The sequence below is a fragment of the Poeciliopsis prolifica genome, unplaced genomic scaffold (assembly GCF_027474105.1).
Source record: "Poeciliopsis prolifica strain line A6 unplaced genomic scaffold, Auburn_PproV2 SCAFFOLD033, whole genome shotgun sequence".
Classification (NCBI taxonomy): Eukaryota; Metazoa; Chordata; class Actinopteri; order Cyprinodontiformes; family Poeciliidae; genus Poeciliopsis; species Poeciliopsis prolifica.
The window spans coordinates 1513167-1535000 of NW_026562408.1; the positions used below are offsets into that span (position 1 = coordinate 1513167).

Genomic DNA, 21834 nt, shown 5'->3' on the forward strand with positions numbered 1-21834 from the left:
ATGTTCTTTTTCAATTAAATTGTAAAAATATCGCAATATTTTTATCACTGCCCTTTTTTAAGTATCCTGAAGTGACTTTAATGAACTCAAACTGTGATTCAAGTAACTTATAATTCCTTGAAACTTGGCTGTTATCCCCTGACAAATGGCTTTTATTCCCATTATAATTATTTTTACAAAATGCATCAGTAAGTGTTTCCATTTTCCTTTTTCCCCGGCTCTTCATGCATTACCCAGAGTGCACTGTGCTCATGACACCAGGACAATAAAGATGAAAGAGTGGGGGAGGATCTCCAACCAGAGACAATAGAAGCTGTCTGTCAATTAGAAGCGCTAATTATTAGCCCAACAGGAAGAGACGCCAGAAACAGGATTGGAATAATTTACTCAAATTGTTTGATATTTTATTTTAACCATCTCATTCTGGCTCCATGCTACTATTTTTACAGTTTCAGCTAGCTGCTCTGAATCAGGATCTCTTTCCTCTGCGTTCTGTGCCAACGAGGAGAAATACACCTCCCGACTAGGAATGACATCATCTCTCCCCTCAGCAACCAATCGGAGGCGAGCACATGGAGCCCAGCCTTCAGAGGAGCGCTATGTACACAAGAGAGACGGAGAGGGACGCGGGGAAAGAGGCAGAAAACCAAAATGGGAGGCCGGTGGACAGAGCAGAATGTTACTGGGATGAAAGGATGAATCAAACACACACAGACCTGCAGAGACTCAGCCATTAAACCCCACCAGTTCATATGAATGAAATTACAGATCACTGAATGGATTAAAGACTCTCGGCTTAATGGATGGGGCCTGTCAAGTGAGTGCATGCAGTATATCTGTGCTTCCGTTAAAAAGAAGAAGTGTGCAAGTGTAAGTCTGCACCAGCTGCAGCTCTCTTCCTTTTTGCATACATGCCTGCTCTGCTGGGCTTCAAAGCCTCAGCCTTTATAAATAAGCCCACAGACAGAAGCAGTTTCTGCTGTTTCTTCCTCAAATAAAGTCAATGGGTAACTGAAAAAAGAATCAAATTAACACACTGCACAGAAGCACTCTCTTAAAACCAATCTGGCCTTCCTAATGCATGGATACTTTTATTATACCTACTGACTTTTCACCCACACAAACAAGTTAGTGTGATTCAATGAGAAAACATCAACAGAGTGCTGAAGATTTCTCCCCAAAAATTAATGTTTTCAGTTTAGATGCATATAAGAAATCATTTTTCAATGTTTAGTTTATCTATAATTTCCAAAAATCTGATCTGGAAGTGATCAGCGCCATCTTGGTAGGCAAACGCAGCGCCAAGACCAATGGAAAGAAAGGATATGGACACTCTGGACCGACGTGCAAGACAAAGATACAGAAACAAAATGGCTCCTGTAGGGATTGAAACATGTCAGAGGATGTGGAGAAGCTGCTTCCAATCTCCTACTACGATACAGTTCACTACTGAGTGACATAAAGATCTTCATGGATGCACACAATCAATGTTTAACCGACTTTCTGAAGAACGTACAAACTCTTAATGTAAAGTAAGATGTAAGTACATGTAGCAACAAACACCTAGGCTACATGTCTGCCTTAGCAAGCAGGTAAAAGCTACATTAGCTAAGCTAATTTTGCAGTAAGTACTACATGTTTCGGTTTTTAAAGAGACAGTCGCCTCTGACGGTTCGTCTGATCTGAACACAAAATGAAAAAATGAAAACAGCACAACGCACACAAAATTTCAGCACATTTAGGCATAACTGAACATGAAGATGTGGACCGTGTGAGCAAAACACCGAGCAGGATAGACGTCACACAGGAAACGTTTCCTGGAACAGTCTGTCTGCAGCAGTGTGTGTGAACACGAGTCGGGTAAAGTCAGGTGAATGTTTTCAACGCAGAGAAAAGGAAAAAAGAGATTAAAACCAGCAAGGCAATAATGCAAATATGAAAATAAACAGAACATACTGGGAGGTTGAATTGTGATTTAAACATTTTTTGGAAAATTACCCATTTAAACAGGCAACAAATGACAGGAAACAGCCGGCAGACAACCACACATGCTGTGCAGCGCGCCGCAGCCAGACACAAGGCGTCTTGTGTGCACGGTCAGGTGTGCCGTGTGAATATTTGGGGATGTCTTTCACCCTGCAGCTGCTGAGACCAAAGGTCTACTGGGATTCAGTTGGCCAGGTGAATCAGTCTACTGTCCCAGCCTACAGCGAGTGGTGAAAGGCGGTTTTTAAATCAAATCTGTTCTGTCAGGCCAATTAAAACCAGTCATCTGACTTAAGCTCTGCAACACACTGATGCAACCCTACATCCAGCTAAAGCAACGTTGCTCAAACTTATCCCACTTCAACAAACACGGACACCGAACCTTAAATTGCCCCCTGCACAATATGAACAAAAGCCTGAAATTAAAATATTAGTCTCTTAACTCATTGTTTTTATTCTTCTGTGACTCCACAATAAAACCACGATTTGGTCTGAGTTATTGTGATTCTGAGTTCATGCATTCGAAGCTTTCCAATGTTGAAAAAGTTCTTCATGACAAGTGTTTTGTGCACTAATGAAGTTTTAGGGCTATTTATAATTTAGAAACAGAATAAAAGAAAAATACACTTGAGTTGCTTTGGCAAAAACAAACATTTTCTTTCAGCCGATAAAGAGTCCAAAGTAAATAATTTTATATTAGGTGTTCAGATGCAGTTGGTCAGTGTGGGGCGCAGCACTGCTCATGCTGAGTTGAGTTAAAACTGCTGCAATGTCCTAACAAAATCATTAATAAATAAATTTAAAATTAGTGGACCAAGTACTGAGCCTTGGGGTACGCCAGTGGTTTGGTTTATGGTTGACAAACTATGATATAATCCTGTGTTCATTCCTCTGCTGTGTTTCAGAGGGAATGAGTTCAGGACTTCCTGCTATTTAAAAATCAACCCTTCCCTTTCCGACTGGTCTCTGCAGGCGCTGCCTTCAGAGAGGGCCAAGCCTGCAGGAGAAATGAAAAAAACAACTCGATTGACCCAACATAGTCAGCCTGCTCTGCATGCAATAAGTAGTTTTATTACAATCGTACTAAAAAAAACTGTAAAAAAAAAAGAAAAAAAAAAGTTGAACATAGCGGATAAAAAGCCCCATTTTTATCCAAAGAAAGACAAATGAGAAGACAAGCAAGTGATGAGAAGATAAAAACTTCAGACAAGAGGAGAAAAAGAAGCCTGGGGTAAAAACTGCCAGCAGGATTTCACAAGGTGAAAAAGAGGTAAGACAGGAGGATTAAAGGCTTTGTTTTTCTGCAGGACACATGTTATGTTTGACAGAGGCTCACCTCAGCTTTTCCTGACAACTATTCTGTTCTGAAGCTTCAACTGCTCCCTCGTTTTCAAGATAATCTAATCGCAGCCTGAAATATTATCAAGCAGATGCCCAAAAAGAAACGAGGAGGATAAAGGTTAAGCAGCTGAGAGGGAGGAGACAGAGGAGGGAATATAGAGTGGAAGATCAACAAGGTTGTCATGTTAGTGCTGGTGATGTAATCCCTAAAATTAGCAGCAACAACAGCCACAGACACTGTGCTGCCCAGCTTGTGCTGTTTTCTGCTGCACATGCAATCAGGCATGCTGTCCACACGATTAATAGTCAAAATATGAGGCCAGAAGTTAAAACATTAAAGCAATCACGAATAAATTATTTCTCAATTATATTTCAAGTTATGCAAAGAAAAATCCACAATAAAATGGTTTAGATGACATGCGTCAAACTCGAGGCCCGTGGGCCACATTCAGCCCGCCGTAGCTTTTTATGAATTGATTTGATATTTTTGTGAACAAGTTTTATCAATACATCCTGGCACAATCGGCTCTTTGATCTTGATTTGGCCCAAAACGAAAATGAGTTTGATACCTAAAGTTTAGACGAAACCATGTTTATGAGCTAGAATGGAGCAGTCAAATCCAGCCCTGCAGCAGATGGAAACAACATACTTCCAAAGTACAATAGACTGCAAGCGGTTTGTAAAAATGTGTCATTTTTTCCTCTTTGCACAACTTTAAATTCCTCTATGACGTTAAAAAATGTGTAAAGGTTCAAGGAGTGTGAATACTTTCGGGAGTTTGGTTGTGTGAGGCTGTTTGAATGTGGCAGTTCAAGAACAGTTTGAGTATTTTTGAGCTTTGGTAACAATTTGAGGAAGTAAACAACCCACAGATTAGAACATGAGGTTTGGGTCTGGTTGCCAGTTCCATGAGTAATGGCTTATGCATATGTTTCACTTGCTGGCAATGATTTGTGGTTGCACAGAGAATTAAGTCAGAACAAAAGCAAAGAACGTTAGTTTAATAGTGGTTTCTACAGTAAATTTCTCCATTTGCTTCATACCCAATACTTTCTATTTTAAGAGCTACTTATCGCCAAAAAGCGAACAAAATGTCCCAACTAAAGGAGGAGAAAGTACCACATTTTAAAGCATAATCTTTCAGCTCATTTGTTGGCTTTCTAACTTTCTACAGATTTCCCTGCACAGAAAACTTGATTCCACCATTGAGAAAATAACTGAAAAACTTTAATATTTACCTTTTAGTTTGTTCTAGTGACACTGAAAGGTGAAATCACATGTGCAAGACAATGACTAGCACTGGTTTTAGCTGTTAAGTTGTCAACACAACGCGCTAAATCTTAAATATATGCATGATGTACAAATGAAATGAATTGTCAACATGATGACAACGAGATAACGGCAGGAAAATAGTTTCATTAAAAGATATATAAAGAAAAGGAGGGAGAAGTAAGTCAGCTATGCTAGCTTGACTATAACAACCTTAACATCGATGTGCTGGCAATAGGTCTGTGTGCAGCATAACCCTAACCCACAGAGAGAAAGAAAAAAGAAGAATACGTTTGGCTTTGAGTTACTTTTCAACAGTTTTTCTGCCTTATTTTCCCTTTGCTGTGGCGCCATGCACTAATTTAATAATCCCTACTTCTTGAGATTTGATTTTGTTCACTAAGTTGTTCTAACGTGACACGATATGTAAGACAAGTAAAAGAATCATCTCAGTGCCCTGCAGTATTGTAGACATGCAATAACATGCAGCGTTTCTGTAAAAAGAGAAGAGCAGCTGTCAGTCATGTCAGCTGCTTTACAGAACCAGTACCAGCTATTGGACATAATTTATGAATAATTGATCAAGTACTATTGTAAACAATGTCAAAATGACCTTCACTTCATACTCTTTGCTGAGGCATCATTTTGATCTTCTGGCTCCGATTAGGCTTTCCTGATCTCTCAGTTTCTGACTTTCCATTTCTCCCTGGGGCTTTACTGAGCTTAGCAGGGGTAGAAAAATGCCCCAGGGCTGAACTGGTCCCATGTGTGTCCAGATAGGAAGAGAAAAGATGAGAACTGGATGCATTAAGCAGGATCCAGATTTCAGACACAAGCTCAGCATGAGAACCACTTCAAGAAGGAATCACTCATAAATAATATGCACAATGCTTTAATAATGCTAATGACAATAGCATTGATGGGGAAAATATTAACACAATCCTGACAGCCTTTATGTTTCGTTTTGATGCCAAGCAAAATAAGTTATTTTCCAAATCATACAAACGCAATCAGTGCTGAAAATTAACTTTTTAAACAACACAGACGCTACAAACTGTTGAAATGTCTCAAACAAGTACATTATGTAAGAGCTGTTTCAGTCTTCTTTACCCTTTCCTTCATTTCTAAATGTTCAGATGTTTCCACCAGGTTGACTCCGTTATGACAAAGCACCCTGCTGAGTCACAGCAATGACTTGTCAACCACATGAAGACTGTAACTTTAGATTTCACCTGACTGTAAGCAGTGACTTCAGTCTCTAATGGACCTGCATGACAAGCAAAAGCTCATCAAAACGAGAAAATGATGCAACAAAACACAGCGTCATGGTAATGTGATCCCAAACAGAAACAGCTCAAAGATCGGTGCGTGACAGTCCATTTTGTCTTGACTGAAGTGAAGATGTGAAAAGCTGAAGCATCATTGTGTGACTTCATAAAAATTAGGTAAGGTTTTAGAACTAATCAATTATTTAAATCTTAAACTTTTGCACATTCTATTATTTTACAGCAACAAAATTAATTTTGTTTTTCAGGATTGTAAAAAAAGTTGTTTTGTTACAAATACAAATTTGAAAAGTTTTGTGGTTTTGAGATATCAGTCAACCAATTTTCCCATCCAGAAACTAGAATAAGATCTGGACTTTGACTGGACCAGATTTGCATATTAATTGATTAAGTGACTTGGTAGCTGTGCAGATTTGCCACATTTGTTTCAGTTTTAGATGGTGATTTGAACAAGGCTTTGTTGTTTCTTTTGGAAATTGTTTTATATGTCAACTTTGCTTATCCCTCTCCAAAGCACTCCAGCCTGGTGTGTTTTTATATCCCGTTTAAGCAGCAATTCTAAAAACACTTGAGAAATAATTGCATTGGCACAACAGATTAACATGCTACTGTGCAGATAAAAAACAAATACACTGCAAACGATGTAGAGAGCATGCCAGGCCAGTAGGGGGCGGTGAAAATTTGTGAACTTTCTGATCCAGTGGACTGTTTTTCCAACTCTTCGCTTGTGCAAGTGATCACATGTGATTTTCCTTGATAAATATTTCAAACTAAACAGACTTGGCTTTAAAATGGCAAATGAAGAGGAAAAAACTGGACCGACTTCCAAATGTTTTCGGTTCACATTTAAACCCGTTCTGAACTGCGTTTCTAAAATGTTTCCCTCTGGAGTCAAACCAAATCGCTGTCAGCATATAACCAAAAGACCAAAGGTTGTCGTTTAAACGGTTGCCGTATTTCAGATTTTTGGTGAAATGAAATTGAACACAGATAAACTGTAGATAGTAATTATGTGCCCTTCGAAAACTGATTGCACTGGATTTTAACTGGAAGTATCATATCAAAAAGGAGTGAAAACATCAGTTCAGTGTGATGATGATTTTTATTTGCTTGTTTGTTATCAGATACTAATATAATATGAATATGAGCAGATCAACAATCTCAGCATCTGTCACCTCAAAGTTATTTCATACTCGGTAGCGGAGTTGGTTTTCTCTGGTAACCCATATGTCAAGTTACCCGTTACTATAAACTAAATGCTTGATTATTTTCTGGGAGGAAAAACAACACAGCATGTCAGACATCTGAGCCTCTGACACAGGAAGGTAGCAAACCACAAATTCTGCATCCGACGCCTGTGTCTTCCGCTGAACGTTAAAGAAAGTCACTTCCTTCAGAGAACTGAGAAAACTGCCTCATCGTCCACAAGCTGGTTCAAGACAGACACTTAGCAACCCGAAAACAAAAGCTAAAAATCAGGAATTCAAGTCTCACAACAGGCTATTCAGATGACAAACTGATACAAATACCAATAAATCTCATTCTTCGCTGGCTTTATTCAGTGTTTTGTTGAAGCATCGTGTGCAGAGGGCTGAGCCTGTTCTGGATTAATGATCCAGAGCTGCACAGGACAGACAGTCACTCTGAGGTTTCTGATGCCTAAATGAAGTGCCTTTCTCTGCTTATTTCAACAGGTGTGTGTGTGTGTGTGTGTGTGTGTGTGTGTGTGTGTGTGTGTGTGTGTGTGTGTGTGTGTGTGTGTGTGTGTGTGTGTGTAGTGAGTCATTAGTGAATCCCAGCGGTCTGCTGCTGATCTTCTGCATCACTGGTCCAAAAATCAGTAATTTATCTTAAATTAAACAACAAAGAAAAGCAAAATGTGCAGGTTATCAGCATGTTTACACATGTTCCATCATTCACAGACTTCCTGTTTATGATGATTTACTGGTGGCAGTGTGTGTATGCGTGTGTGTGTGTGTGTGTGTGTGTGTGTGTGTGTGTGTGTGTGTGTGTGTGTGTGTGTGTGTGTGTGTGTGTGTGTGTGTTCTTAATTCATACATTCAGAGACTCCATTGACTCCAAGTCAAAGCATTAAGAGACGGAGAGACACCAGACGCAGTGCAGAACAGAACAGTGATAATGGATTACTGATGTTATTATGGTTCAGTAAGAGCTGCAAAAATCTTCTGGTCTAATGCCAGAACTACACTTCACTTCTGCATAGTGGATGCATATATGTGTGTGATATGTACTTTTAAAGCATCTGGGATGCTATTAAAAATAAGACCGTTAAAGCTGCAGCATGTAGCTTTCATTGAAAATGTTGTGATCTTTAAAATAAGACAATCTGTGAAAAGTGGATCTTCACCTTCACTTGAGCTACTGTTGTCATCTGAAGAAATGCACCAAAAACAACCAACAAGAGGCGGGGCTTAGCGCTGTCAATCAAATCAAGTACTCGCTGCAAAATGTGCTAATGGGGGAGAAACAACCGCCGTTACAGGAAAATGAGTTTATCTACTATCATGGTTCTCTGTTCTAACTAGCCTTAGCATTAAATACAGGCTATGCTAGCTCACTAAATAATAATTTCATTGTAAATGATAGATAAACAAATTCATTAGAATTTAAAGTTTATTGATCTTTGAGAATGTATTCTGGCAAAACAAGAACATTATTGTTTATCGCAGCAACTTTGGGGACAATTTATTGTAAAAATGTGTTTACTGTTCACTAAGGCTCTCACTTTAAGGTATATGTGGCTGTATTGTTGCCTAAACTAAAAAGTCTTGTAAACCTGTCTGCAAACTTTACCTTAACCCTTGTGTAAATCAGCATGTTGTGGTTCCCAACATGCATCTTGTGATCCGTCTGTTCGCCACATTCCTATCAGCCGCCCACAGCGCAAGCAGACAGCGGCGTGCGCATGTGTGTGGCGACATCAAAACGACCTGCTTTTCTCAACACGGCCTGCTTCCAAACAACAGGTGTCTGATTCAGGTGGGCACTATCTACGCCGTCATCAGCACACACACAAACCAACAGAAAAATAACCCGACATGTCAAGATGAACGCGTGAAACATTGTTGAATTACTTCCTACCTTGTTGTTGACATAATCCTGAGGTTGAACAGAGCAGAAAATGTGTGGAACAAAAATGAAATTTAAAAACTATGCCAAGAGCCCAACACATGTCACAGCACAGTAATCTCTGGTGATACAGTTTTGTTATATGTGCTACTCGCTCCTCCTGCTCCTCTGTCAGCTTGAATTTAATCCCAAAGTCCTTCTCTAATTCTATGCATTTGCAGGACATTGTTTTTGTCCTGATTTTCTGCTCTGCAGCTTATTGGAGTGGAAAGGCTTTGATTTTGAGATGTTTGACTTCAACATCTCATCAAATCAATTCTTTTTATTGTGATTTCACGATTGCAAAGATGGAAAAGGAGACACGGTTTTAAAGGTTTGCTTCACAAAGTTTGTACAAGCTGGTGGCTGAAAAATGCATTAGTCAATATGAATGATAATTGATTAGTTTTTTGTCTTAAATATCTGAAATACTTCCAAACTGGTTCCTTTTTTATCCAGTTTTCACTCCATGCCGATGTTTTTTTTTATTTTTAAGCATTTATAAAGAACAAGTTATCATTGTTTACGTGACAATGATCCAAATAAAACTGGATTTTTGTTGTGTTTCTGTTAACACATTTACATGAAGACATTCTAATTACAATCTTTGTTTACACAGTAACAATACACATTGAAAAGGTGTAATGCTCCCGCCATGCCACTAGTTGGTGCTAGGTTATCTGAAACGCATGTGATTAAGAAAAAGTTCCACTTGAAGGAACATCGATTCGCGTCTCGTCATCAGGTACCGTTACCCAGACACTGGGGGACAGAAATTGGGGTGCAGTTGGAAAGAAGTGGGATAACTTCACTGAAACATGTGGTTTGAACCTTCACGGCCTCCGTAGTTCTCTAGATATACAACCAGTCCATTAAGAACATTCAGTTTTGATACAATGAAACTGAATTTGACAGCTCTGGTTTAGATGGTTGTGTTGGTGAAAGAAAATCCCAATAAAATACGATGAGTTTGTGACCACAAAGTGGAAAGATATAAAATGGTTGAAGGAGGTTGCTTTGTAGAAATCGCTGTGATGGTATTCTGGTATCTGAGAATTTTATATACAATTAAAAAAAGTAGAACAATCGTCAGGAGACTTCTCGGGTCGACAGAGGACTCGTTTAAATTCTCCATTAAGGCCCAAGGTGTGCGCGCCAACACAGTGCAGCAGACGCAGCTGCTTGTGTGTCTCCAGATGATTAGCTGCAACTGTAACCGACACAACGCCGAACCCGCTGATCCTATCAGAGGGAGGGAAATTCACTGGGGCACACATGACTGTACAGTCGCAATGCCGAAAGGGTCAAAGCAGAAACAGAGCCACCAGAGAGAACCAGAGAAACCTTCGGAGTGTTGAGGTCATGAAATAACAATAAGGCGTAGCAGCACAGCAGCCCGGCTGTCACAATAACTCATTTTGTCCCAGACATTGTAGCGATAACATATTGTCGTTACCAAGCACTTCTGATCCAGTTTCTTAAAATTGGACAAAAGTAACTTTTAACTAACTCTTCAGCTTGTTTTCAATCAATAATTTATTAATATTGATTCAAAAAACTGCTTGTTCAGTATAACATGCTCTGTTATAAGAGAAAATCTGCCAGTGGAAGTTTTTTCTGCAATGTTGAGGAATTCTTGAATACATTTCTTGCTGAAAAGTTATTTGTTAGTAATCTTATTTCAAGTGTACTGAAGTATTTTCATTGGAAACAAAAACAAAATTACTGGTAAGATTTTGTGCTTTTGCAGTGAAATTCAATTAAGATTTAAATATCCAAAATATTTACGCAAAACAACAAAAAGTCTTTGTTAATTATCCTTCAAAAAAGGGGAAAGTTGAGGACAAAGCACCAAAAACTTTTCTCTTTGTTTTTGGTAGAAAAAACAGAAAAACAACAAAAGGAAAAACATGAAGCTGATGCAGAAGAAATGTAGCAAAACATGGGAGTAAATCTACAAAAGGAATGTCTGAAAACTACAAAAACAAAAAGTCTTGGTGAGAGAAAAGAGAAAGAGGCTAAGACAAAATGGACATTTTGGATTTTGCTTTAGTTTCTCATGCGATTAATTGATTTGTTGCTTATTGCAACAGGCCAGTTACTCTTTAGATGACAAGAAAGAGTTTAATATATTTTCATACATATACACTAAAACAACCAAGTAAACGTTTTCAATAGACGTAATGCGACTAAACCGGATCTTTAGAGATCTTTAAATCTTGAAAGGCTGCAGTAGCGTCGTCTTACCGTGTTGCTGTAGCTGCCGGGTTCTTGGCCATCAGTGATGACTTCCCGCTCTCCTTTCGGGTTGACCTTCCTGAAGCGCCGCCGGGAGCGCCGCTGGGACCCGTCTCTCTGCAGGAAGCTGTCGTCCCCCTCGGTGCCGTTGTCCACCTGTAACGTAAGGTCACAACCCTCAGCCACGTAGCCACAGCTGTTTGAGCGATCCACGTGGTTTGACGCCTGAGGGCACGGCTCGGAGCAGCTCCGCTTCAGCAGTTCAGGCCTCCGGACCTTTGGAACAACATTCTGATTTATAAAATCCAGATTCTGTTCCTCGTATTCCGAGTCTTGGGTGTCAGCTCCCATTAGATTCAAACAATCCGGGCTGGAATCTGTGAACTTGCTGCGTTCTTTCTGCTGCGGTTCCTCTTCGTGTCCTGGAGCTTCGGGAATCTGGCCCTGCTCTTCTGCTGGCTCCTGGTTGAACATCCAGTTCCTCCAGAGCGCAGAGAGCCGGTGCCAGCGCAGCACATTCATCCGGATTCAAGGATGGGATCAGAAAAACACATAAAAGCAGGAAACACCACAGGGGAGGGGGAAAACCAAAACTATTGTGCCCAGGCGTCGAAAAGCTTAAATCCAAAATCCTTCGCCGAGAAATCATCCAGGAAAGGTTGAAAGACCAAATAAGTGACTCCACAGGTTTCAGCGAGGAGTTTAGCAGCTCAGCCAGAAGCACAGTGACAAACTTACTCACATGTCTTCTTGCTCACTCTGTCGCCCTCTGACACGCGCACAGAGCATAAAGTCAGCCCACAGTTTCCTCCAGGAAGCCGAAAATACACAATATCCTCAGCAGGCAGAAAAAACAGCACAGTACCAGAATCCGGCCATACAATTCAGTCCCACGGGCGTTTTGTGCCGGTCAGTTTGTTGAAGAAAGAATTTGTTTTTGTTCTCCGTTGCATAATGGTAACTCAATAGACTTATTATGTCAGTTACAACCACATTGTTTATCAGGAAATCATGTTATAGAACCTGTTGAACAATTCTGCTTTGATTTTTTAACGTTATTTTTCACCTACTTTTTCCTTTTTTACATTCTGTTTTGTTTACTCTGATAGTTTATTGTTCTAAAATAGCCTGAACATTAATTTTGCATTATATGGAGAAAAACTGGGTGAATTACCACTTTCCCTTTTACAGCTGCTGATGTCCATGAATTAATTGTTTGACTTATTTGCTGCTTGTAATTTGCTTTTTTGTTTCCAAGAACCATTAATTAGCATTACTTGTAAATGATACATTTTGTTTTTCCTTAAAGAAATGCATAAAACACTTGATAAGAAGCATAAATATGACTTCAGGTCAAACTGTGTTGAGGAGATTTAAAACCAGAGCCCAGACTGGATGAAGCAGCGCCTTTGTTAGCAACCTCAGTGTGCTGTACTCGGGTTAATCATGTGAATTGACAGACATCTTGTACATAAAAACTCATGATGGCCCACAACAGCCAAAAAGGAGGGCTAAAATATCAATATTCTTTCTGTTTTCATGAAAAACAAATGGATTTTTAAAATCTTTAAAGGCAAAATGAGTTAAATTTGAGATCAAATCATCTTTTATCAATCTTGTTATTAAACGTAGAAACAACAATAATAAATAGTCACTTCTGGGTGGTCAGAACTAATGAATGTGCAATATATTGTGGTATTTGGTGGAAATGATAGAAATTTGGCCTGCGATAAAGATCTGAAGTCTAACCGTAACCATCAATACAGAGCAGGTGGGAAGCAGCCAAGAGGCCGAAGACACAGATGCAAACCGTAAATTATCTTCACCTGGTTCAGGTCTAATTCTGGTCCAAAAAGTGAAGTTGGGAAAACTTTCCTCTGAACGAGTTACGTCGTGTTTTTATTCAGATAAAATACAGATGAACCTCTCCGAGTTTAGACTTGCATGAAACAAAAGCACCAGGGATTGAATATTATCGTTTCAGCTTCCTGAGAAAGAGAAAATAAAGGAAACTCACAAAAAGAGGCATTCTTCTCTCCATGCACAAGAGAAAAGAGGGGCTGCAGCAGAGTCACACCGCACTGCGGCCAATCAGTTAATTGGGGCCATGGGAATAGACCAGGGAATGTGATCTGTGGCGCTTGTCATGACTCTGGTCACATGATAGACAGGAGTTACATTCACAGGCGCTCAGTACGGCTGGGATTGTGAGCCGGGAAACGGACCACAGAACAACTGAAGGGGAAAAAACGGGAGGTGATGCACAGATCAGATAGAGCAGGAATGTAAACCAGAAGATGAGCCGACATGAAGCTCCTCGCATGTTTTATTCTTGTGAGTTTTCAGACGAAGCAGGAAGTGTGGTCATTTTTCAAGATCCTGGGACCAGTGGAGGGACCAGTGGAGGGACCAGTGGAGGGACCAGTAGAGGGACCAGTGGAGGGACCAGTAGAGAGACCAGTGGAGGGACCAGTGGAGGGACCACTGGAGGGACCAGTAGAGAGACCAGTGGAGGGACCACTGGAGGGACCAGTGGAGGGACCAGTGGAGGGACCAGTGGAGGGACCAGTAGAGGGACCAGTAGAGAGACCAGTAGAGGGACCAGTGGAGGGACCAGTAGAGGGACCAGTAGAGAGACCAGTGGAGGGACCAGTGGAGGGACCAGTAGAGGGACCAGTAGAGAGACCAGTGGAGGGACCAGTGGAGGGACCAGTAGAGAGACCAGTAGAGGGACCAGTGGAGGGACCAGTAGAGGGACCAGTAGAGAGACCAGTGGAGGACCAGTGGAGAGACCAGTAGAGGGACCAGTAGAGAGACCAGTGGAGGGACCAGTGGAGGGACCAGTAGAGGGACCAGTAGAGAGACCAGTGGAGGGACCAGTGGAGGGACCAGTAGAGAGACCAGTGGAGGGACCAGTGGAGGGACCAGTGGAGGGACCAGTGGAGGGACCAGTAGAGAGACCAGTGGAGGGACCAGTGGAGGGACCAGTGGAGGGACCAGTGGAGGGACCAGTGGAGGGACCAGTGGAGGTGGGTGGGAACAATGGGGTCTCCAGCAGCCAGACATTCAGGCAGCGTTTGATCCGCTGTGATCGGCGACACATTTCTGACTTTTCATCATTACAGAGAAAGACAATACACCAATCTAAGTACTGGTCCCAGTTATCACTGGGTTTTAACCAGTTACTTTAGAACTGTTTAAAATAATGGTTCTAAGTCCAGAGACTGTCCGTGAAACGCTAAAACAAAAAACCCAAATCAGCTTTTATTCTTTCTCAAAAGTAAACGGTTTGAAACAAAGCGACGCAAATCCTTTGATTACTACTGAAAATTAATTTATTCAGCGGAGCCCAAAAGAAACTCTTTCAAAACAACAAACATGCAAAATTAAAGTAGTAGAAAGTCATACATTTCTGCAAAAAAACAAACAATTTGCTAGGAAAAAACCCACAATATTTTTAGATTAATAGAAATTTTCTACAAAAAATTGGAATTTTTTTTATTTCAAATGTTAAAAAATTTCTTTTGAAAAATATTCTAGAAAATTTTGCAATTTCATAGATTAGATAGATAGAAACTTGATTAATCCATTTGGGATTTTCCCACAAGGAAATTGTAGAATAATAATAAAAATAGTAATAATCACAACATTTCTAACATTTAATCCTGTTTTTCTGTGGATAATGGCAATAGAACCCCCTCGTAAAAATAGCCTTTCTTTTTTCCATGTGTAATAAATAAATAAATATCTGGCGACTTTATTTTCTGTTGCTCTTTTGGCCTCTGTTTACTTTTGAGTCTAAAATTTTGCCCCAGTTGGCAGAAATTTTGAGCTTTCCTGGTCTAAATCACGCTGAAGTGATAAATTAAAACTTTACGTTTTTATTAAATAAGTCTAAGATCTTTTCACACAACAATGAAACATCTAGTTTTTTTACAGGAGTTGTAACTTCTGTTTGATTGTAGTTATTTGTTCATAAAAACATTAAAAAATGATGAACCAGAGCAGGATTTGGGCAAATCTTCTTCATAATACAAGAAAAGGAAGAAGAGCAGAGCAATCATATTCCCAAATATTTCTTTTTTAATTGAGCTCATTTTTTTGTTCTGCCCATAAATCCCCTCAGTGATGCAGTCAGCACCACTGCTGCCGTTTTTACGGCTCCGACAGTCTCTAAACGCACCCTGGGGGGTCGTTTCAGATTAAATATGTTGCTGAAAGAGCAACTCTCCGATTAAACTCTCTCAATAATGAGACTTTCCAAGGAAAGGTGGTTCCTGGGATCAAGGTGAGCCTTCAAGGCTGATTTTGGTTCTGAAAAGGTTTCTTCAACAAGGCAGCGACTTTCACTCCCACTTTTAATCCACATTCATGATTTGGAGACAGCAGAGGGACCTGTGACGATGGACGGATGGATGCAGCGGGTCGTGGGGTGAATGCAGTGAAAAGTCAACCAATGCAGTGAAAGGTCAACCAATGCAGTGAAAGGTCATAAAAAAGAAGATTTCCTTTTATATTAACAAAGCAAATCTGGCAAGATTTTGGAGGGAAATAATATATATATGGAAAATAAATGCATTTAAAACAAAATTCTAAGTTTTGCTGTAACGTTGAGTTGTAAACTGTCACAATATGGTGATGGTTTTAATAAATATGTCAAAAATTTTATAAAAGTTAATTTTTGCAGAGTTAAACATTTAAGATGAGTAGATTTATTCAACTTTAATGTACAATATGTGGTTTATTTCAACCAGATTCTTTATTACATTCTGTACTTTAAAAATCTGACTATTCTGATTGTTTTATCATAAGTGTAATTAGTCAGGTGATGTTTTGTTTTTATGCTAAAAACTTTGACAGAAATATGCTGTTCAAGCTGAACATCTCAAGCTGTGTCTTTGGTACTAAGTATTAAATTCACAATGTTTTTAAAACATTCGGCTAAAATTGTCCAAGTCTGTGTCAGACATTCGATTTGTTTCCTTTTCAGTGGAAGTGTGTCTTCCAGTAAGCAAGGGGAGTTTTCCCAGTAGACACAAACTGAGTTTCATGAAATAAAGACCAGTAAAAGGGACAATGAAAATGTTGCAAACGATCAGATTTAAGTACACAGAATGACGTCCCGCCTCAGAACTAGATCGGTTTCATCATGTTCCCATGACTTAATCCTCAGACACAACATGAACGACGACTTCCTAAAAGTCCATTTACTTCCAGACATCACAGAGTTCTTTGTTCTGACAGCTAAAGGACAATTTCAAATGAGTTTTTAATGGAAACTAAGCATTCTGGGAAATAATTCCCACTCCTGCCTTTTTCTCTTTGCATTTTTTTAAGCATTAATCTAAAAACTGTAATTGATTCAACTCCTGAATATTTGATGAAAAGTTACTGCTGTAAGTTTTTCTTTCACAAACTCACATTTGGGTTCAAAATCTAAAACTCAATCAATTTATTTGACCTAAACAGCAGAAGACAGTAAACACAACTGAAAGCAGAGGATCTGGCAGGAAAGCCTGCAAAGTGCGAGTCTGTGCAAGCATATTTCAACAACAACAGTCTAAAAACTGAACCACCATCCTTGTATGTTTGGGCAAGATGGGGGAGGCAGATGGAGGAAAGAAGAGATAAAACAGAAGGATTCGAGAGAGAAAAATGCAAACATCAAATAAAGATGAAAAACCGGACTGATATCAAAGAGCAGGACAGGAGGGATGAAAGAGAGCGAGCGGCATCGATACTCACCACAATCATTTCTGATGGCTCCAAAGTGATGCATTCACAGCCTCGCCTGCCCCCCAGCTGCTTGCCAAAACTGCAGAGAACAGAGACACACAGAAATACATCAGTATAAAATAAAACCAGAGCTCAGACAAGCTGCTCACACTGACCAGAGGCCAGATGCGTTCAATCCCAGGCGCCCACCCACAGACCTGCGCCAACATCAGGGCCCGTAAATCACAGTAATCACCAAATCATTACGTTGAGACAGCTTTAAGCGTAAAATGATCCTGATATATACCTGCTGAATATCTTTAACTAAAAGATATTCAACATCTGTTGGGAGTAAAGTACATGTGTTTGAGTCAAACTCAAGGCTCAGGGGCCAAATCTAGTCCGCCGTAGCTTTTTCTGTGGCCCAAATTACATCAATATATAAATCAATATATACATCAAATTATATCATTCCAGTTCTTCACAAATCTGCAAAAATGCTCTGACATGCTTCTCGAGAAAAATGTCGAGCATCTGACTTCACTCAGTGTCGAACTTGAAGCGTCAAAAAAACAGAAATAAATCACAAAATTCTGGAGGAACAGCTATTAATGAACATTTTAACAGTTTAATTGGGTTTATCAATATATTCTGGCACAACTGGCCTTTTAAGAGCATTCAGAAGTTCAATGTTCAAGTTGACATCTTGGTTTATCTGAGCTCAGATTTAACAACAGCTCCAACATCTGAGGGGAAAATTAAACCAGCTTTTAGATTCTGCTGTCGTTTTTGAGACCAGATCGTACAGAAAAAGATTAAATGAATTCATTGTGTTTTCGCCTTGTTGTTATGGTTTTATGTAATGCATGTTTGCTGCAAAAGGAACATGAATTAAGGACATTTATGGAGAACATTTAGCACTGTGTGTGACCAACTGCAGACAAAAAGTCTGGAAAAAGACCAAACAGGCAGAATAAGCCAGATAAGGACACATAAATATAAGACTCATTCAAAACAAAATATAAAAAACAATCCAACATCAAACTGTTTTGCACAAATTAAGAGAGCATGAATACCTTTGCATTGTACACCAGAAAATGCTTCCCACCAACCAGCCTTTCTAAATCAATTTGTTCCAAAATAAATCATCTGAAAACAAAGTTTGACCTTTTTAAGACCACGCAAATGCATATTGATCCTTCAGAACTCAGATAGTTTTACAGCAAGATGCAGTTTTAGTCTCAGAAAAAAGAAGAGAATGTCTGCTATACATTTATGCTAACAAACAAAAACAGAGATTACAGCCGTTTTTAATCTGCTTCGTGTAAAAAGGTGCAGATTGAAAGCTGATCACGTTTCTTCTGTTTGTATTTCACTCCTCTGGGATTGGAAAAGCGCTGATTCAGCATGGATTATGGTCTGGATCTCATTGTAGAAGCTGATGTCAGATCTCTTAATGCATAACTAACCGGTTGAAGATAAGTTAGCGAACCTCTGCATTTCATTCCTCTCCTTTCCTCTTCGACCTTCCTACTGGTGATCGATTCCAGTCCAACTGACTAAAATCTCTTGAACTTACTCTTCTTTGGAAACACTGAATCCACTAGACGTCTCCCTTGTCCCGTTATATTTCTGGCTTTTGTTCCCTTTTGCCGCATCTCATTTTGCATTCCCTTTCACTCCGAGTTGAAAAACAACATTTCCTCTCATCCTGCAGCTTCTGAGCAGCAGAGACTTTGACTCAACATCGTGACTTTGAGCCAAGCAAACCTGCCCTCATTAAAACGGATAACTCCAGAAAAATTCTGAACTAAGAGGCGTTTTACTTTGACACAATTCCCAATGTCTAAATAATTAAAGCGCCAAAATAGAGAATAAAGAAATCAGTCTCCGCTACGCTTTGCTACAGCTGAAGTCAAAGCTTTAGGAAGCTGACCTTTGACCTAAGCGAGGCCCTTATTGATGCTCTGCTGCCTCCTGAACACCAACTAATTATTATCTTATTTTTATCATTTTAATAAATAAAATTTGTAATTAAAAATTAAAAAATTTAAATAGTTTTTAATTACATTTTAATTTAATTTTATTAAGAATATTAAATTAAAAATAATTAAATATTAATTTGTCAAATAAATTTTTTAATTAACATGTTACATATTTGTAAATTTTGACATTAACCTGTAAAAATCATTGTTTTTTCTAAAAGTTGCATCCTGCAGCTTTAAAATGAGCGTTTTCCTTTTGCTTCCAGCCCATTTATCTGGAGATGCTTTAAGAGCCATCAGCTGCTCCTGCACTGCGCTCACATGAAAACATTCCTGAAGGTGCAAACGGTTCGCTGGCGTCCAGCATCGAGGCCCAAGCCGCCGTCAGAGGGTCAGGACCCTAACCCTCCACATTTATTACCACTCCATAAAAACAACTAAATTTACACCTGGCATGTCGCACCAGGTGCACAAGACGAGAAAAATGGCAACAAATGATAATATTGTTGTTTTGAGAACATTTTTAAGTAATATATTGATAATGGTATAATTATAATGCAAGACACATTCTCAAAGATCAATCAACTTTAACAATTAACACTGGAACTGGAAGATATTTAACATCCCAAAGAAAGAAAACAACAAATAAAAATACATCCTGAAGTCTCTGTAAAAGAAAATTGTTCTTCAAAAAAAGGTTTTCACCAGACTGGAAACTTTAATCATTAACTTTCATTTATTTATGAGTAAAAAAAACGGTATTTGTTTCTGGTTTAGTCCAAATCAATCAGTTTCTTATGCAGGGACAGAAAATATGGAAACATTTCCTAATGAATCCGATTTCTTTTTTATTCTGAAATCCTCACAGTAAGGACTAATAATCATTGAAAATTGGTGGGAATTCTGAGTTTTGAGGAATTGATAAACATCCAAAATGGGATAAAACTAGTCTGTTCATTTGGGTTTTGCCACATTGGAATTAATTGTCATTTTATTAAAAAAGATGTATAAAGCTTATTTTAAAGAAATGTAATGGGAAAAAGGTATAAAAATATCCAAATTTATAGCTGGGAGGAATTCGAAGCTCTCAGGCAGAAGGTCAGCCCAGCTCTGACAGATCTCTCTACCCTCCAGTGAGGCGAGTCGCCTGGATCCTGTCTGGCCTAAACAAAGCCTGCCAAGGCAGTCTCTTCAGTTTCTCCCTGTCTGTGTGTGGATGAGACAGAAGCACAGGAGAAATACAGCCTGCTACAATAGAGGAAACCCTGCAGAGCTGCAATTTTCAGGCTTCTTTACTTAGTGTGTAGCCGCTGTTTGCTCAATCATTTCTCATTTCTCCTCAAGTTACTGCATGCCCATGGCGGTAGAAGAATAAACACCTTTAAGCCAAATATTAGTGACAAACAGATTGAGTGTGTGTGTGTGTGTGTGTGTGTGCGTGCGTGGGTTTGCCACAAACCAAAGCTACTGCGATGCCTGAACTGAAACCTGTTAGCTTGTCTAAATCTGCCTAACGCCAGAAAATCGCCAAACTTTAGCTTTAAGCAACATGAAAAAACAACTTAAAACTTCAACCACTGAATCAACAGGAAAAGGACACAACGTTTCTCTTTTAGGTTATTCTGATGACAGAACATTAAACACAAACATTTTTTGTTTGATTTAGTCAGTTGAAGTTTAAGCAGCGTAATGTTTCTGGATGCTAACACAGCCTGACATTATTCAGATTAAAACCAGATTTATGTGGCCTGCTCTGGTCTTTGGTCAGTAAAATATATATTAAAACTAAAGTTAACTTAAAACAGGTAACTTAAACTACTTCAGTTAAGTCACTTTTTTAAATGGCTCTTCTGTAGCAGCCTGTGTCACAGCGAATTAGAAGATGCCTCTGACTAAAGGCAAGTCTTTCTATATTATTCTCATGAAGAAAAGGCTTGAGTTTGTCCATAAATTTTATTTTATATACAATGTAAAAAACAGAACCTGTATTTTTTTATTTGGCAGCTAGCATTGCTCTTTTCGTCATCTATAAAAAACAAATTGTTCTTTCACTCCACCTTGAAAATATTCAAGCCAAGTTCCAAACTTTGACCGACTGATGAAGAACCTGACGCTTAGCGAGGAATATTTTGTTCTTCAAGCCAATTTCAAAATCAATCAACATCACTGCGATTATCATTTTATCAATCATCATGTGGGTGATGAAAATCTCTCCCCACTTCGGTGGAATTTGTCTGTCGCTTTTCAGCAGGTGATGATTTTCCTCCCGTCTCTCCCAGAAGAAACGAGCCGCTGGCAGACGGAGGAACAGGTTCAGATTTGGTCCAGTGGCAGCTGCCGGGCTTTAGGCGACAAACCGCGAGAGTCACTGCGGCCACACGCACACACACACACACACCCGCACGCCCGCACACACACACACACACACCAAACACACACGCACGCACACACATACACACACACACACACACCCGCACGCCCACACACACACACACCCACACTAAACACACGCACGCACGCACACACACACACACACACACACACACTTTTTGGCAGAAATTTACTCCCGTTTTCCATCTACTGTGGCTGTGTCAGACGGATGATGATGCCTTACAACTAACAAAAATCTAAAATTTAGATCCCATAAGATGACACATAAAAACAACATTAACATACTTTTGTCACTCAAGGGAAGAGAAATTAGTCTAATAAGTTGTATTTTTCTTATTAAAACCACAAAATGTGAATTATAAAGTAAAAACCTGCTTTTGCCTCAAACTTTACTCAGTAAAGTAGAACGAAGTTTAAACTCTGTTGTTTTATAAAAACCATCTGGTTCGACTTGTTCACTGAAATGAATGAGGAAAACATTTTCTTCATTCAC

The 21834-nt window shown here is 39.4% G+C and overlaps 1 protein-coding gene across 13 annotated transcripts in view; it reads right to left on the reverse strand.

The window, feature by feature from the left end:
- The window catches only part of rapgef6 (Rap guanine nucleotide exchange factor (GEF) 6), a 120179-nt gene that overhangs the window by 66331 nt on the left and 32014 nt on the right, over positions 1–21834 (reverse strand). For 7 of the 13 annotated variants that reach the window (XM_055051370.1, XM_055051368.1, XM_055051369.1 and 4 more), the window contains 2 exons: positions 16996–17065; positions 11260–11406 (listed from right to left, as the gene is read on the reverse strand). In XM_055051370.1, the coding sequence (XP_054907345.1) occupies positions 11260–11406; positions 16996–17065 (217 nt within the window). Of the gene's footprint in view, positions 1–11259; positions 11997–16995; positions 17066–21834 lie in introns of those variants that run through there. The other 6 variants (XM_055051367.1, XM_055051363.1, XM_055051364.1 and 3 more) reach the window with 1 other exon arrangement.